Below are 19,601 nucleotides of genomic sequence, written 5' to 3'. Positions count from 1 at the left end.
AAAGAAATGCGCAGCCTGTCTCATGGAGAGAGATTCCTTGTAAGAAGGTCCTTCCTAAAGAATAACTTAGCTTGTGGGCTGTGCTTAGTCGCTCAGTCGTGTCTGACTCTTTGTGACCCCATGGACTGCAGCCCACTAGGCTCCTGTGTCCATGTGGATTCTCTAGGCAAGAATACTGAACTGTGTTGCCATGCCCTCCTCCAGGGGATCTTCCCAACTCAGGGATCAAACCTAAGTCTCCCACATTGCAGGTAGATTGATTCTTTATCATCTGAGCCACCAGGGACGCTTAACACCACATAACACAGCCAACATTTTTTTAATTTCTTTTTTAATTAGAGGAAAATTGCTTCACAATGTTGTATTGGTTTCTGCCATACAACAATGTGAGTTAGCCATAATTATACATATACCCCCTTCCTCTGGAGCCTCCCTCCCCCCTCCCCATTGCACCCCTCTAGGTTATCACAAAGTGTCAGGCTGGGCTCCTTGTGTTTTATATCAACTTCCCACCAGCTGTCTATTTTACACATGATAGTGTTTGTACGTCTGTGCTACTCTCCTTCCCCTGCTGTGCCTGGAAGTCCATTCTCTACATCTGAGTCTCCATTCCTTCCTGCAAATAGGTTCATCAGTACCATTTTTCTAGAGTCCATGTATATGCATTAATATACAATATTTGTTTTAATCTTTCTTCACTCTGTGTAACGGCTATAGGTTCATCTACCTCACTACCACTAACTCGAGTAGTCAGCAACACTGAAATACACTTCCATCAAATATATGGTGTTTTATATGCCAGGCAACAAATGGGTTCCTAAATCATTCTGCAAAGGGAATATTTATTTTTCCACAAACACAAATTGGAATAAAAGCTTATATGCTTCTATATTCAGATTTTCTCTGGTAGGAGGAAAAACATCAGCTTTTTATAGAAAATGGATCAACACAGGACAGTGATTTTCTTTCAAGTATCTCCTCCATTTTCAAACATAAGCTATAATAAGGCACAAAATGGGTTTGTTAACAACCATTTTTACTGAGAAAACTTGGTGTCTGACTTACCTATTGAGTTTCTATCGAAGAACACTACCAGAGATCTCAAAATGGACTCTACCATTTTGTTGTGCAAAATTTGTGAAGAACGAACAAGGATGTAGAATAAAACCAGAGATCTCGTGATGCCGAAAAGGATGGTAAATACATTTAAACCTGAAATAAAGAAACATCACTCAGCACAAGATCTCTGCTTTTTCTTCAATGATCCTAAAGCAGAGCAAACACTTTATAAGTGCATTATATATTTTATTCTATAATTTATGTATAAATTCATATATAATATATAAATTTATACATTTAAACCTGAAATAAAGAAACATCACTCAGCACAAGATCTCTGCTTTTTCTTCAATGATCCTAAAGCAGAGCAAACACTTTATAAGTGCATTATATATTTTATTCTATAATTTATGTATAAATTCATATATAATATATAAATTTATACATATAATAGATTCTATAAGAGTTTAATACAATCACAAACACATTTATAAAGAATATAAAAACCACTGTTTCTCATTAAATAGAAACCACATGGGGAAAACAGCAGGTGTAAGCTACAACTTCAGGCTTTCCTAATTCAAGTACAAGTTCTAATAAAACTGAGAAGAAAGAAAATGATAAAATGCAGTCATCTTTTTCTCTCTGAATATCAAATCTTACTAATTACAACATGTCTCACAATTTAAAAGTGAGGTATGTTTTGGTACCAAACAAAAGCTGGCTTTAAGGCAATAAATAGTAGACTGAATAATGCAGAAAATGAATATGTGATGTGAAAGATTGATCACGGGAAATCACCCAATCAGAACAGCAGACAGAAACACAAATGTAAAAAAAAAAAAAAGCAATATGAGACCCATTTGATAATATAAAGCATGCCAATCTAGGCATAATAGAAATTCCTGAAGGAGAATAAAGAGGAAAAAAAGGATTAAAATGTATTTGAAGAAACTATGGCAGAAAACTTTCCAAATATAAAGAAGGAAACAGATATTTTAGTACAGAAGCAGAGGGTCCCAAGTGAGATAAGCCTGAATGAGACCTAAACAAAGACATATACAATTAAAATGGCAGAAGTTAAAGAGAAGATTCAAAGGCAGCAAGAGAAAAACAAAAGTTAATTACAAAGGAATCCCACCCCCATCCCCAGCCCACCCTGGGCCAAGGCTATTAGTTGTTGTTTCTACAGAAAAGTTGCAGGCAAGAAGGGAATGGCAAGATATATTTAAGGTCCTAAAAGGGAAAAAAATCTGCAACCTAGCATACTCTATCCAGCAAGATGAGCACTTAGAAGGAGAGATAAAAGTTCTCAGACAAGCAAACAGCAAAACAATACCAAACTGTCCTAAAGGATATACGAAAAGTGAAAATGAAAGTCGCTCCAGTCTTGTCCTTTGTGACCCTGTGGACTACAGTCCATGGAATTCTCCAGGCCAGAATACTGGAGTGGGTAGCCTATCCCTTCTCCAGTGAATCTTCCCAACTCAGGAATCAAACCCAGGTCTCCTGCATTGCAGGCAGATTCTTTACCAACTGAGTTATCAGGGAAGACCGCCCCCACCCCCACCCCCACACACCATATACTATAAAGTCTTCTCTAAACAGAAAAGAAGCAAGATTCCATGGGAAAGAGAATATCACAGTTGGACAGTAAATCACTTAAATAAGCCAATACATAGATTAAACATTTTTTTCTGTGAAATCGATGATAACCACAATGAACAGCAAAAGGGTAAACATTAAGATGTATAAGAGGCACATCAAAATCATAAAATGGGATATGAGAGTAAGAAAATGCAGATATTTTTTCAGAATGTGTTTAAGCCTATATGTTGTTAAGTCATGTTGCTAAGTCATGTTTGACTCTTGTGAGCCTATGGATTACAGCCCACCAGGCTCCTGTATCCATGGATCTTTCCAGGCAAGAATACTGGAGTAGGTTGCCATTTCCTTCTCCAGGGGATCTTTCCCAACCCTAGAAGCCTTGTCTCCTGCATTGGCAGATGGATTCTTTACCACTGAGTCACCAGAGAAGCCCTAAGCTTATATGACTACCAGTTTAAAGCAAGCAGATATAGGAAGAAGTTAACATAATTGAAAAAGAGGGTAACCATAAATCAAAAACATACAATAGATTCCAAAGCCAAAAAGAAGAGAGCAGAAGCATAACACAAAAGAAAATCATCAAAACTAGAAAAGAAAAAATAAAAGATAAGGAACAAAGAAGAAATAAAAATCAACGGGAAAACAAAGTTGAATATGGTGATAAATATATACATATCAAAAATTACCTTAAATGTCAAAGAACTAAACACACAAAAGACACAAAGTGGCATACTGAATAAAAATAATAAGAGCATACAATATACAATATGCTGCTTATAAGAGACCTGCATCAGGGCAAAGGACACACATAGATTGAAAGTGAGGGGACAGAAATAGATATTTCATGAAATAACAAGAAAGTGGAGGCAACAATACTCATATCAGACAAAATAGACTTTAAAACAAAGATTATACTGGAAAATATAGAAGGACACTAGATAATGATGAAAAGATCAATATAGGAAGATAGTACACTTGTCAACATATATGCAACTAATATAGGAGCATCCAAATACATGGAACACATACTGATAGACATAAAGGGAGAAATTGATGAGGATGCAATAATAGTAGGAGCCTTGAACACCCCACTCACAACAGAGATCTTAAATGAAACCATAGAAAAATCAGACTTACTAGATATTTATAGGACATTATATCCCAATAAACCCTAACATACTCATTCTTTTCAAGTGCAGATGGACCATTCTCTAGGATGGACCCATACGATAGCATAAAACAAGCCTCAACAAATTTAAGAGGACAGGAATTATTTCAAGTATCTTTTCTGACCACAATTGCATAAAACTAGAAATCAACCACAGAAAAATAAGGAAAGAAAGATTACATGGAAACTAAACAACATGCTGGATTTTCCAGGTGATGCAGTGATAAAGAATCCGCCTACTGATGCAAGAATGTGGGTTCAATCCTTGGGTCAGGAAAATATCCTGGAGTAGGAAATAGCAACCCACTCCCACTCCAGTGTTCTTGCCTGGAAAAGCCCATGGACGGAGGAGCCTGATAGGCTGCAGTCCATGGGGTCGCTAAGAGTCAGACACGACTGAGCGACTTCACTTTCATTTTTCACTTTCACGCATTGGAGAAGCAAATGGCAACCCACTCCAGTGTTCTTGCCTGGAGAATCCCAGGGACAGGGGAGCCTGGTGGGCTGCCATCTATGGGGTTGCACAGAGTCGGACACGACTGAAGCAACTTAGCAGCCAGTATTCTTGTCTGGAAAATCTCATGGACTGAGTAGCCTGGTGGGCTATAGTCCATGTGGTCATGAAGAGTCGACACAGCTGAGCAATTGAGTGCACACACACAAAAAAACATGCTACTAAGGGGAAAAAAAAAATGGATCAATGATTAAATCAAGGAGGACATTTAAAAATACAAATGACAATGAAAACAGCCATACAAAATCTATAGAGTGCAGCAAAAGCAGTTCTTAAAGGGAAGTTCATAGTAAAGTAGGTCTTCTTCAAGAAACAAGAAAAACCTCAAATAAACAACCTAACCTACCACCTAAAAGAATTAGAAAAAGAAGAACAAAACCTAAAATCACCAAAACGATGGACATAATAAATATCAGAGAGGAAATAAATATTTAAAAAATAGAAAAAAATCAATAAAACCAAAAGCTGGTTCTCTGAAAGGGTAAACAAAATTGACAAGCCTCTGGTTAGTCTTACCAAGAATAAAAGGAGAGAACCCAAATAAACAAAATAATAAATGAAAGAGGATAAGTAACAACTGATTCTACAGATACATAAATAAACCATGAACTGTATTTACTAACAAACTGGACAACCTATGAGAAATGGATAAGTTTCTAGACACATGTTGCTGCTGCTACTGCTGCAAAGTTGCTTCAGTCATGTCCGACTCTGTGTGACCCCATAGATGGCAGCCCACCAGGCTCCTCTGTGTGTGGGATTCTCCAGGCAAGAATACTGGAGTGGGTTGCCATTTCCTTCTCCATTCTACAGCACACCAAAACTGAACCAAGAAGACATAGAAAATTAGAACAGACTGATCACTAAAATGAAATAGAATCTGTAATTGAAAAAAAAAAAAATCCCTACACACAAAAGTCCAGGATCAGATGGCTTCACAGGTGAACTTTACCCAACAACAAAGGAAGAGCTTATACCAATCCTCAAATTCTTCCAAAAGATTGAAGCAAAGGGAATATTCCCAAAGACATTCCATAAAGCCAACATCATCCTGATATCAAAACCAGTTAAAGATACTACCAAAAATGAAAATCATAGGACAATATCCTTGATGAATATAGATGCAAAAATTCTCAACAAAATATTAGCAAATTGAATCCAACAACACATTAAAAAAAAAAATCATGCACTATGATCAAGTTGGATTTATCCCAGGGTTACAAGTATGGTTTAACATATACAAATCAATTGATATGATCCATCATATCAATTAAAGAAAACACAAAAGCCACATGATCATCTTAATAAATACAGAAAAAGTATTTGATTAAATTGAACATCCATTCATGATAAAAAAAAAAAAAAACCTCTTAAGAAATTAAGTACAGAGGAAATAAATCTCAACAAAATGAAAATTATTTATGACAAACTGAAAGTATAAGTCTTTCATTCATGTCCAACTCTGCAACTTCATGGACTGTATGCAGACCATTAGGCTCCTCTGTCCATGGATTTTTACAGGCAAGAATACTGGAGTGAGTAGCTATTCCCTTTTCCAGGGAATCTTCCCAACCCAGGGATCATGCATTGCAGTCAGATTCTTTACCATCTGAGCCACCAGGGAAGCCCATTTATGACAAAGCATACGGCCAATATAATACTCAGTGGTGAAAAGCTGAAAGCCTTCCTGTTAAAATTTGGAGAAAGACAAGGATGCCCACTCTCACTACTTCTATGCAGCACAGTACTTGAAGTCCTAGCTACAGCCATAAGACAAGAAAAAGAAATCAAATTTATCCACATTTTGAGGGAAGAGGTAAAACTGTCACTATATGCAGATGATAATATATATACAAAACTGTAAAGACTCCACACAAAAACTAATAGAACTGGTAAATGAATTCAGCAAGGCATAAGGATACAAGATTGACACACTGAACCAAGTTATTTTTTATACTCATAATGAAACATTATAAAAGGAATGTAAAAACAAATCAAAATCACATCAAAAAAACTTAAAATACCCAGGAATAAACATAATCAAGGAGGTGAAAGATTTATAAAACATTAAAAGAGGAAACTAAACATGATCCAAAGAAATGCAAAGATATTCCATGCTCTTGGATTGGAAGAATTAATACTGTTAATACTGTTAAAATGGCCATACTACCCAAAGCAATCTACAGATTTAACAAGATCCCTATCAAATTATCCATAAATTTTTCATGAAACTAACAAATACAGCTAAAACTTATATGAAACCACAAGAAATCTAGAACTGCCAAAGCAATCCTGAGGATAAAGAACAAAGCAGGAGTCATAGCCCTCCCAGACTTCAGATGATAGTACAAAGCTATAGTTATCAAAATGGTGCAGTTTTGGCACAAAAATAGACTATGAATAAATGCAACAGAGAGCCAAGAAATAAATGCATACACCTTCAACACCTGTTAAAGTTAATCGTCAACAGAAGAGGCAAGACTTGTTTATTATATACAATGTATATTATAAAAGACAGTATCTTCAGTAAGTAGTTTTGGGAAAGTTGGACAGCTGTATGTAAATCACTGATGTTAGAACAACTCTCACACAAAAATAAACTCCAAATGGCTTAAAGACTTAAATATGACATGACACCATAAGACTCCTAGAAGAGAACACAGGTAAAACTTCCTCTCACATAATTGTACCAATGATTTCTTAGGTCAGTCTCCCAAGGTGATAGAAATAAAACCAAAAATAAACAAATGGGACCTAATCAAACTTATAAGCTTCTGCACAGCAAAGGAAACCATAAACAAAATGGAAAGACAACCTACAGACTGAAAGAAAACCTTTGAAATTGATGTGATTGACAAAGCCTTAATTTTCAAAATCCAAAAACAGCTTATATAATTCAACGACAAGCAAACCTGCTCAAAAAATGGACAGATGACTTAAATAGACATTTTCCCAAAGACATACACAGATATATGCCAACAGATCTATACAAAGATACTTAACATTGCTAGTTATGAAATGAAAACTACCAATAAGGTACCACTCAACATCAGTCATAATGACCATCATTGAAAAATACAAATAACAGATGTTGAAGAGGGTGTGGTGAAAAGGGAACATATGTACACTGTTGGTAGGAATGTAAACTGAGGCAATCACTGTGGCAAACAGTGGAGGGTCCTCAAAAAACTAAAAGTAAAGTTGCCAGCAGTTCAGTTCAGTTGCTCAGTCATGTCTGACTCTTTCAGACACCATGGACTGCAGAACGCCAGGCCTCCCTGTCCATCACCAACTTCCAGAGTTTACTCAAACTGATGTCCATTGAGTCAGTGATACCATTCAACCATCTCATCCTCTGTCATCCCTCTCTCCTCTTGCCTTCAGTCTTTCCCAGCATCAGGGTTTTTTTCAAATGAGTCAGTTCTTTGCATCAGGTGGCCAAAGTATTGGAGTTTCAGCTTCAACATCAGTCCTTCCAATGAACATCCAGGACTGATCTCCTTTAGGATGGCCTGGTTGGATCTCCTTGCAGTCCAAGGGACTCTCAAGAGTCTTCTCCAACACCACAATTCAAAAGCATCAATTCTTCAGTGCTCAGCTTTCTCTATAGTCCAACTCTAACATCCATACATAACCACTGGAAAAACCATAGTCTTGACTAGACGGAACTTTGTTGGCAAAGTAATGTCTCTGCTTTTTAACATGCTGTCTAGGTTGGTCATAACTTTTCTTCCAAGGAGCAAGCATTTTTAATTTTATGGCCAATGGCAACATCTTCAGTGATTTTGGAAATCAAAAAAATAAAGTCTGTCACTGTTTCCACTGTTTCCCCATTTATTTGCCAAGAAGTGATGGGACCGGATGCCATGATCTTAGTTTTCTGAATGTGAGTTTTAAGCCAACTTTTTCACTCTCCACTTTCACTTTCATCAAGAGGCTCTTTAGTTCTTCTTTGCTTTCTGCCATAAGGGTATTGTCATCTATATATCTGAGGTTATTGATATTTCTCCCAGCAATTTTGATTCCAGTTTTTGCTTCATCCAGCACAGCGTTTCTCATGATGTACCCTGCATATAACATAAATAAGCAAGGTGACAACATACAGCCTTGATGTCCTCATTTCCTGAATTGGAATCAGTCTGTTGTTCCATGTCCAGTTCTAACTGTTGCTTCCTGACCTGCATACAGCTTTCTTAGGAGGCAGGTCAGGTGGTCTGGTATTCTCATCTCTTTAAGAATTTTCTACAGTTTGTTGTGATCCACAGAGTCAACAGCTTTGTCATAGTCAATAAAGCAGAAGTAGATGTTTTTTTTTTTTCTGGAATGCTCTTGTTTTTTCAATGATCCAATGGATGTTGGAAATCTGATCTCTGGTTCCTCTGCCTTTTCTAAGTCCAGCTTGGACATCTGGAAGTTCATGGTTCACATGCTATTGAAGCCTAGCTTGGATAATTTTGAGCATTACTTTACTAGCATGTGAGATGAGTGCAATTGTGAAACAGTTAAAGCATTCTTTGACATTGCTTTTATTTGGGATTGGAATGAAAACTGATCTTTTCCAGTCCTGTGGCCACTGCTGAGTTTTCCAAATTTGCTGGCATATTGAGTGCAGCACTTTCAAGCATCATCTTTTAGGATTTGAAAGAGATCAACTGGAATTCCATCACCTCCACTAGCTTTGTTCATAGTGATGCTTCCTAAGGGCCACTTACCTTTGCATTCCAGGATGTCTGGTTCTAGGTGAGTGGTCACACCATAGTGATTATCTTGGTCATGAAGATCTTTTTTGTACAGTTTCTGTGTATTCTTGCCACCTCTTCTTAATATCTTCTACTTCTGTTAGGTCCATACCATTTCTGTCCTTTATTGTGCTCATCTTTGCATGAAATATTCCCTAGGTATCTCTAATTTTCCTGAAAAGACCTCTAGTCTTTCCCATTCTATTGTTTTCCTCTATTTCTTTGCATTGATCACTGAGGAAGGCTTTCTTATTTCTTCTTGCTATTCTTTGAAACTCTGCATTCTAATGTGTTTATCTCTCCTTTTTTTTAAATTTTATTTTATTTTTAAACTTTACATAATTGTATTAGTTTTGCCAAATATCAAAATAAATCCACCACAGGTATACATGTGTTCTCCTTTGCCTTTCACTTCTCTTTTTCTCAGAGCTATTTGTAAGGCCTCCTCAGACAACCAGTTTGCCTTTTTCATTTATTTTTCTTGTATAGTCTTGATCCCTGCCTCCTGTATAATGTTACGAACCTCTGTCCATAGTTCTTCAGGCACTCTATCAGATCTAGTCCCTTGAATTTATTTCTCACTTCCACTGTATAATCATAAGGGATTTGATTTAGGTCATACCTGAATGGTCTAGTGGTTTTCCCCTGCTTTCTTCATTTTAAGTCTAAAGTTGGCAATAAGGAGTTTATGATTTGAGCCACAGTCAGCTCCTGGTCTTTGCTGACTGTATAGAGCTTCTCCATGAGGTCGCTAAGAGTCAGACATGACTGAGTGACTTCCCTTTCACTTTTCACTTTCATGCACTGGAGAAGGAATTGGCAACCCACTCCAGTGTTCTTGCCTGGAGAATCCCAGGGATGGGGTAGCCTGGTGGGCTGCCATTTATGGGGTCACACAGAGAGGGACACAACTGAAGTGACTTAGCAGCAGCATAGAGCTTCTCCATCTTTGACTGCAAAGAATATAATCAATCTGATTTTGGTATTGACCATCTGGTGATGACCATGTGTTAAGTTGCCATATGATCCTGCAATCCCACTCCTGGGTATACATCCAAAGACAACTGATTTGAAATGAAACATGCACCCTGTGTTCACTGCATTACTATTTACAGTAGTCAAGACATAGAAACAATCTAAATGTCCATCAACAGATAAATGGATAAAGAAGATGTAGTATACACACACACATATATAATGGTATACTGAAAGTATACACACACACGCGCACATATAATGGAATACTGATCAGCCATAAAAAGAATGAAATAATGCAGCATGAAAATTGCAGCAACATGAATGGCCTAGAGATTATCATACTAAGTGAAGTAAATCAGAAAGAGAAAGACAAACATCATATCACTTACATGTGGAATCTAAGATATGATACAAATAAACTTATCTACAAAATAGAAACAGACTCACAGAGAGAACAGACCTGTGGTTGCCAAGGGGAAGAAGGGTGGGGGAGGGGTGGACTGGGAGTCTGGGGTGAGTAGATGGAAACTATTATACTGAGAGTGGATAACCAGATCCTACTGCATAGCACAGGGAATGGTATTCCATAGTCTGTAACAAGCCATAATGGCATATAATATGAAAAAGAATATATATGCACATATATATTCATATACACATATATAGCAATGGCATACAATATGAAAAGAATATATATGCACATATATTCATATATGCATATATACATATATAGCATTCTATATATATGAAACTGAATCACTTTGCTGTACAGCAGAAATCAACACAACTGTACTAAATCAACTATACATCAATAAAATAAATTTAAAAAGTCTTCATTCAATCTTTTTCTTCTAGTCAATTTTAAAAATAATCATTCCAATTAATTCACAGAGTAAATGCAACTGAGACTTAATCTGTTAAGACATTACTGAATTACTCCTGGAAGCCCTAGTTGCTTGCACAGGCTCACTAAAAGCATTTCACACTCCTGTATAATAGAGTAGAAGATTCAACTTTACCTGAATAAACTACTAAGTACCAGTTCAGATCGATCGTCTTCATTTCATTTCCTTGTCTACTAACATTGATGTGGTGTTCATTCGCCCTATGGAATAGGGAAGAGAAAAAAATGCAGTAGATAGAATTAAGTAAAGAAAAAAAAAAAAAAAAAACCCTCAATTTAGGAGACATGGTTTATGCTGGAAAACAATTCCCAGCTCATGGGGCCTGGTGTCCCTCTATCTTATAAAAATTCAACTTGAATCATGAGTTTCAGTTCTCAAACTGTCTACGAGGAAGCTGCTGAGGGTCAGACATGGGGACAGACCATGGTGGGGTCATATTCCACCAGCAAGAAACTTTTTCTTCAGGGAAACTCCGTGAGGGTTAGAAGAGGAGGCTGAACAAGCTCCACCGCCCTCCCTGGCTCTGTGGGAATGGGAAGGAGCTTCCTGTCGACTTTCAGCACTTTGGGTCAGACCAGGAATCACTCACCAGTCTAAAAGCCACCAATCCTGCAGGACATAGGCAACCTGGGAGCAGGAAACAACAGTCACTCACACACTGATGTTACTGAACCCTCACATCCTGCTCACTAGGATGGGGGACGGAAAGGCTCCAGAGCATGGAGACGGTCCTTCCAGCTCAGGTCTGTGCCAAGCCCCACACCCCAAATGACCACAGGACAGGGGAGGGCATGCTGCATTTTAATATCTCCAAAAGACATTGTTATTTTCCTAGAAGCTCTCTGTCATGTACACACAACACCAGTAAAGCTCACTTATTTAGCTCCCCACAAAAAATGCTTTTCAATGCAAATCCAGATGAACTGCAAATACAGTAATAATAGTGTAAATGTTGGAGTTTTTCAAATGAAAGAAACTTAACAGGTACTGTGATGGTCAGTTTTCTATGTCAGCTTGGCCAGGCCAGTCTCCAGTGATTCAGTCACTGGTCTAGACATTGCCATGAAGGTATTTTGTGAATGTGGTTCACATCCATCATAAGCATGGAAGTAAAGGGGATCACCCTCAACACTGTGGTGGCCTCATCCAGTCAGTTAGCCCTGAAGAGAAAAACCTGAGGCTTCCCGGAGGAGGAAGAAATTCTGCCTCAAGACAGCAGGGTCAGCTCCTGCCTGAGGTTCCAGCCTGCAGGCCTGCCTTCCTGATTTCACACTTACCAAGCTAGATCCCACAGCCTCATGGGCCAGTTCTTTAAATATCTTCATATACATACTAAGAATAATGATAAATAAAGTATAAGTGAAGTGAAGTGAAGTCGCTCAGTCGTGTGTGACTCTTTACGACCCCATGGACTATAGCCTATCAGGCTCCTCTGTCCATGGGATTTTCCAGACAAGAGTGCTGGAGTGGATTGACATTTCCTTCTCCAGGGGATCTTCCTGACCTAGGAATCGAACTGGCATCTCCAGCATTGCAGGCAGACGCTTTACCGTCTGAGCCACCAGGGAAGCCCATATAAAGTACAAATAATATGTAAATACCAAACTGAGGGCACAAACCAAAATAAATGTCCTTATTTACCTGAGCTGCGATGTTCACTAGAATAAGGAAAATGATGATAGACCAGTGAGTACCAGCTGTGAAGTAATTCTTGTAGGTCTTACAACCAACTTGTCCCTTTGAATAGTCCTCCAGGGGTAGTTTAACCAGTATATCCTCAGTCTGTGAGGGGAAAAATGTCAGTGAGAGATAAAACATTAAGTAATTAATCCCCAAATATCAAAAGTTCAATAGTAACTTTCATTGCAAAAAGGTGGGGACACACACAAAACTCATATGCTGGCAGGAGTGAAAGAGTCTGTCTTCTAAAGAGAAGGGTGTGGAAATACCTAGAAAACCACATATGCATTTATGCTTGGACCCAGCCATCCCATTCCTAGGAATCCATTAGGGGAAAAACAAAACAAACAAAAAAAAAACATCATCTGCATGAGGCTATTCACGGTTGGCTAGTTTTGCTTAAAGTCAATCATGACTCTCAACACAAGCACACCATACCCAATTCAAGTATAAATGCAGAAGCTTGTTCAAAATAATACACAAAATGATATTGAACTAATGTTTAGCTTGTAATCTTTTATTTTGTCACTCAATGATGGAAACATAAAACATAACTGAGCCTCAAAATACTAGTCAAATACAGTAAACTGAGCTTGCACAGCAAGTTGGAGTAAGGTGAATCTGGGTAGCAGGGGACAGCATGTGATCAAAATCTATGTGGTTCCTGAATTTCAGAGAGTGATTCCTGAGTGTGGAATGTGAGGGACTAATCTGAACACTTATCAGAATTATCCAGGCTCCTGGGTTTGGATATCGAGGAGGACCTGTGTATGTATAACTGGAGCAGATTGAAGGCCCACAAGGCCACCAAGAGCAGATGGATCTGGACATGTTGCAGGATGAGAAACTCACATCGTGGTCCTCTGGGGCTGCATCTTTCATTGACTGTGTGGAGGACTCTTGAGGCTGGTCTGGAGACTTGGAAGATGGTTCAGGCTCCTCAGTCTTCTTTGAAAGGGAGTCAGAATCTATTCTGGATTTCAGGAACTCAGTGTAAGGCCCCTTTTCCACCATTTCACCCTAAAATTAAAAAAAAAAAAATTGAAAGGCATGTATTTGCATTTGTTAATACTAACCTAATATAAATGCTAATCAAGAGAAGTAAACGGATCTTAAGTTATGATTTTTGTAAGAAAGTGATCATTAGGTCTGAAATTCTGGAGGACAAATCTAGTTCGGTTCAGCTTGACATAGAACTGAGCATTGTGTTCTCTGCCAAACCCTGTGTTAGGTGCTGGGGTATATGAAAGAAATATGTTCTCATGTGTTAAAGATGGATATCATTAACATAAGAAATGGCAGGCCACTCCAGTATTCTTGGAAAATCCCATGGACAAAGGAGCTGGGTGGGCTACAGTCCATGGGGTTGCAAAGAGTCAGACATGACTGAGCAACTAAACAACAACATGTTTGAGAAATCTGAGCCCCACATTCCTAGGGGAGTGGAGAATCTACACATGGAACTACTTCTATGCAGTTAGAGATTGTACATTTTAATAATCTTTCCCAGAGTAGAACTTCACTTGATAAGTGAGGAATCTGGCCACGGGCCTGTGGAGCAAACAAGGGTTTAGGACACTGTTGCTGAGGCCCAGAGGCAAACAAGCCAAGACTGAAGCATCAACCAACCAGTAAGCCTGAAATATTCTCATTTATCTCCAGTCTACCACCAACCACACTAGGAGCTGTGGATTGAATGGTGGCCCCCCAAAAGTACGTTCAAGCCCTAAACATGACATCTGTGGGTATGACGTTATTTAAATACAGGCTCTTTGCAGATGTAATCAAGTAAAGATAAGGTCAGACTGGAACAGGGTGACCCTACATCCAGTAATACTCATGGCCTTATGAAAAAAGACCCAGACAGACACGGGGACAATGGCCATGTGACATTAGAGGCAGAAACCACAGTGCTGCAGTTTGAAGCCAAGGAACACCAAGGGAAGCAGATGAGCACCAGAGGCTGGAGGGAAGGATTCTCCCCCCTGGAGTCTTCAGTGGGAGAATGGCCCTGCCAGTACCTGGATTTGGGACCCATAGCCTCCAGAACAGGGAAATGACAAACTTCTGTTGTTTTAATTCACCCAGTTTGCGGCGCTTTGTTACAGCAGCTCTAGAAACTGACATCCTAGCTTAAGCCCATGCTGCTGTCTCCTCAGCATTACTAAGACTTGTAACTGCTTCTGCTGTTACCCCTCCAGTGCATCATAGGACTCTCTTAACTCTCACATCAGACCACATCCCTCCTCTGCTCTGGACCATCCAAGGCTTCCATCCCACTTCCGGTCCCCTGCCCATTGCTCAGAGACCAGCTCCCTCCTGTCCCCCTGCTCACTCTCCTCAGACACACTGGTCTTCCTGCTGTTCCTCCAACCTGCCAGGTCAGCCTCATCCTGAGGACCCCCTGCTTCAGACCCCCTCCCCCAGGTGACTGTGTGGCCTCCACCTTCATGTCACTCAGACCCCATGAGGCAGCAGCTCCTCAAAGAGGCCAGGATGTCACCCTTTCTGTCACACCCATCCCCATAAGAACGGGAGCCCCGTGAAGGCAGGGCCTTGACCTCCTGCTGCACAGGCTCCCACATGGATCGGGCACATAGAGACCTGCGGGGAGCTGCCCGTGAGAACGGGGTCCTTTGTCCGAAGGACACAGCCCTGGGAGCTGCCTCAGTCCTTGAGGGTTTGCTTGCAAACATAGCTCTCTGTCCCGCCACCCCAGAGATTAGGCACTTATTTACTGCAGGCACCTGGAGTTCTGTGCAAACTTTTCACACACAGAGAAATGTTATCTGGTGTAAGAAATAATAACAGGGTGCCATTCCCATGCTCTCAAGATTTCTTGTGACTGTTTGTAAGATGTATAGGTCAAACAAAGAAAATGTTAACTGTCTTGTCTTTCTCACGCTCTTCTGTATAAATATGAGATGTTGAATAAAGTTGGTGTCAGACTGCGTCCCTTCGTGGAGACGTGTCTGAACCTCTCGACCCCATCTTTGTTGTAGATTTCTCTTGCTTTAGTTTCTTTTCTCAGCCCTGCCATGCACGTTCTCGGGACCTGATCGACTTTGCCGGCTGGCACCGGCAGAGACCTGCACAGGGAGACCAGCAACTGGAGACACCAGCAGAGTGGGCATCTCTGACCCAGGTGCTCGTCTACCCAGCCTCACTTCTGGTGCTAATGGAAGATATTTAGCAAACTGCGTTTGACTATAACATGGTTACAATGGGTCTTAGTATCTATAATTTCCAAATTAGTATACTCTGACTCAAATCCTGGAAGGGGAAAACAAAATCTTGTATATAATATAGCATTATTATCCTTAACAAATTTCATTAGAACAGTGATGACTCAGTAATTCTACAGTAGCAATTTTATACACTTTAGGGTTTATGTGGCTTAGAGCATAATAGTGACATTTCTATGGTCTTTGAATTCATCCTCAGGGCATGAGTACCACCAGCTCTGGGAAGAAGGGGGCAAAAAACTGAGGGAGAAGAGGGCATTTATCATGACTCCGAGGAGAGTGCTAGCAAGCTCCACAGATGTCTAGAAACTACTTACATTTTCCAATTGCAGAATCTTACTTGCAGCTTTTAGGTACTGCAACTGATGAGTCACTAAAATTGTGACCTTATCTTTCAAGGCTTGGCAAATACACCTACAAATATAAAAGGTATGGCATGCAAAAGCACATTAATGGGGATATACCAAAGTAAAAATTTATACATTTAAAACATAGTGAGACAAAGACAACATAATAGTCAAAAATCTGCACTTTAAATACCCAAATAAATGACAAAATTTAATACAAACATAAATCAATGAATTTGGCAAGGTCTTCAAATTCATCAGCAGCAAGCTTGACTCCAGCTCCACTAAAAAATATTCTAAAAAGCAATCCAGTGAAGGAGGCGCCAAGAGCTAACTTCTTTTACCTAAAACTCAGCTAAGCATTTATATATTTCATAAGAAAAGCAATTGAGCAACACTGAGATTCCAAAACTCAACTGAACTAAAACACTGTTATTTCTATGTGAGAATAGGAGAACAGGAATCTATGTCATATAAAAATGGTACAGGATGCTTGGGGCTAGTGCACTGGGATGACCCAGAGGGATGGTACAGAGAGGGAGGTAGGAGGGGGGTTCATGATGGGGAACATGTGTACACCTGTGGCAGATTCATGTTGACGTATGGAAAAACCAATACAATATTGTAAAGTAATTGGCCTCCAATTAAAAGAAATAAATTTATGTTAAAAAAACAAAATTATTTAACTCCTTGAAAAAAAAGTGTACATTTTTAGGCAGTTTTCTATGCGATTATTTATGATTTACGATGTACAGATTAACAACAAAAATGAATAGTTTCTTGATAACCTTTGCCAGAGTGCATATTTTAGACCCTTCCCCCCAAATAATATTAGACAGAAAATGAACGCTGGCATGGCCTCAACATTCCCTTCAACATTCCCAGTCCCATTCAGGAAGCAGTTCTTCTTTCATTAGGACTGAACACCTTCCAAACATGGAAATGAAAGAACGGAACCCAAATGGCCCAAATCGGAGTGGAAATCAACCAACAAATCAAAAGACATACCAACTCTCTTAGCCAAGACCCCTGTGTGGTCAGACCACCCAAGATGGCTCTTCTCTTGTCCTCTCTACATCGCCTGCCTGACCAGTGCCTGCTTCAACTACACCTCCTCATGTGACTGACCTTCCTATATGTTTGTCCCAGAGCCCAGCGAATGGCTGTTCTAGCTTTAGATCAGAACCCTCCACTATGCTTGTCAAAGGGGCAGGAGGGGCATGACCCTCTGCTGGTTTCCATGGTAACCAACAAGCCAACTGGATGTCAATTCCCCTGAAACTGGTAATTACCTCCTGCCTGTTAAGAGCAACAGCTGCTGCCAAGTTCTGCTAAGGTGTAACCCAACAATCCCCTCAGTGTCCTTCACATTATTAAATGTGTCCTTTCATAGTAACACCTCAATCTGCTCCTCATTTTATTTTTTTTTTAATTTTATTTTATTTTTAAACTTTACAATATTGTATTAGTTTTACCAAATATCGAAATGAATCTGCCACAGGGACTCAACCCGTTTCATCCTACTGGGTCCACAACTCCTCCAGGAAGTTATAGCCTGGGTCCAGGACTCTGGTGACCATAGGCAGGGCTCCAGAGAGGTAACCTGGGAGCCCAAGCCCCTCGCAGAGCAAATCTCAGAAACACGGGCCAGAGCTCAGCCTGTGAGTGAGTCAGATGGAGAGTCTGGAGGCAGCAGACTGAAGCTCAGTCCTTCTCATGAGACTGACGATGTCAGACGAGCTACTAAACCTCAGTTTCTCCATCTCAACAACATCAATGACAACTCACCCACATGTTCTGAGAAATCAAACCATCAATCCGCCCAGGAAAAGTCATCCCCCTTCCCCACTCCTCCCTAACCACAGGCTGTTATGTACTTTGGACTCAGGACAGAAAAGTCCTAAGTGGACACTCTGGACACTGGTTCTGTGATCAGAGGATCACACCCTAGGATGGAGACACAAACACCATCAATTCATTAAATCCAAAAGGATTCATTTTTACCCTTTGAGATGTAGGAAAACCACTAGACCATTCAGGTATGACCTAAATCAAATCCCTTATGCTTATACAGTGGAAGTGAGATAGATTTAAGGGACTATATCCGATAGATAGAGTACCTGATGAACTGTGGATGGAGGTTCGTAACATTGTACAGGAAACAGGGATCAAGACCATCCCCATGGAAAAGAAATGCAAAAGCAAAATGGCTGTCTGGGGAGGTCTTACAAACACCTGTGAAAAGAAGAGAAGCGAAAAAGAAAGATTCAGAACTCTGAATGCAGAGTTCCAAAGAATAGCAAGAAGAAATAAGAAAGCCTTCCTCAGCGATCAGTGCAAAGAAGTAGAGGAAAACAACAGCATGGGAAAGACTAGAGATCTCTTCAAGAAAATTAGAGATATCAAGAGAACATATGCAAAGATGGGCTCGATAAAGGACAGAAATGGTATGGACCTAATAGAAGCAGAAGATATTAAGAAGAGGTGGCAAGAATACACAGAAGAACTGTACAAAAAAGATCTTCATGATCAAGATAATCACTATGGTGTGATCACTGACCTAGAGCCAGACATCCTGGAATGTGAAGTCAAGTGGGCCTTAGAAAGCATCACTATGAGCAAAGCTAGTGGAGGTGATGGAATTCCAGTTGAGCCATTTCAAATCCTGAAAGATGATGCTATGAAAGTGCTGCACTCAATACACCAGCAAATTTGGAAAACTCAGCAGTGGCCACAGGACTGGAAAAGATCAGTTTTCATTCCAAACCGAAAGAAAGGCAATGCCAAAGAATGCTCAAACTACCACACAATTGCACTCATCTCACACGCTAGTAAAGTAATGCTCAAAATTCTCCAAGCCAGGCTTCAGCAATATGTGAACTGTGAACTTCCAGATATGCAAGCTGGATTTAGGAAAGGCAGAGGAACCAGAGACCAAATTGCCAACCTCTGCTGGATCATTAAAAAAGCAAGAGAGTTCCAGAAAAACATCTATTTCTGCTTTATTGAATATGCCAAAGCCTTTGACTGTGTGGATCACAATAAACTGTGGAAAATTCTTCAAGAGACAGGAATACCAGACTACCTGACCTGTCTCTTGAGAAATCTATATGCACATCAGGAAACAACAGTCAGAACTAGACATGGAACAACAGACTGGTTCCAAATAGGAAAAGGAGTACATCAAGGCTGTATATTGTCACCCTGCTTATTTAACTTCTATGCAGAGTACATCATGAGAAACGCTGGGCTGGAAGAAGCACAAGCTGGAATCAAGATTGCCAGGAGAAATATCAATAACCTCAGATATGCAGATGACACCACCCTTATGGCAGAAAGTGAAGAGGAACAAAAAAGT

General features: G+C 39.7%; 2 protein-coding genes across 4 annotated transcripts in view; both read right to left on the bottom strand.

The window, feature by feature from the left end:
• Window positions 1-19,601, bottom strand: part of LOC100337053 (ATP-binding cassette sub-family C member 4) — a 1,051,816-nt gene that overhangs the window by 255,907 nt on the left and 776,308 nt on the right. The window lies entirely within an intron of this gene.
• LOC107131218 (ATP-binding cassette sub-family C member 4-like) overlaps window positions 1-19,601 on the bottom strand; it is a 66,709-nt gene that overhangs the window by 20,076 nt on the left and 27,032 nt on the right. For all 3 annotated transcript variants that reach the window (XM_025000206.2, XM_059892302.1, XM_059892303.1), the window contains 6 exons: window positions 16,214-16,310; window positions 13,504-13,671; window positions 12,613-12,753; window positions 11,561-11,598; window positions 11,086-11,171; window positions 1,066-1,212 (listed from right to left, as the gene is read on the bottom strand). In XM_025000206.2, coding sequence (XP_024855974.2) covers window positions 1,066-1,212; window positions 11,086-11,171; window positions 11,561-11,598; window positions 12,613-12,753; window positions 13,504-13,671; window positions 16,214-16,310 — 677 coding nt within the window. The remainder of the gene's footprint in view (window positions 1-1,065; window positions 1,213-11,085; window positions 11,172-11,560; window positions 11,599-12,612; window positions 12,754-13,503; window positions 13,672-16,213; window positions 16,311-19,601) is intronic.

The sequence above is a fragment of the Bos taurus genome, chromosome 12, assembly GCF_002263795.3.
Source record: "Bos taurus isolate L1 Dominette 01449 registration number 42190680 breed Hereford chromosome 12, ARS-UCD2.0, whole genome shotgun sequence".
NCBI classification, from domain to species: domain Eukaryota; kingdom Metazoa; phylum Chordata; class Mammalia; order Artiodactyla; family Bovidae; genus Bos; species Bos taurus.
The sequence above is the reverse complement of the archived record's forward strand: the minus strand, read 5'-3'. Positions and strand labels throughout refer to the sequence as shown.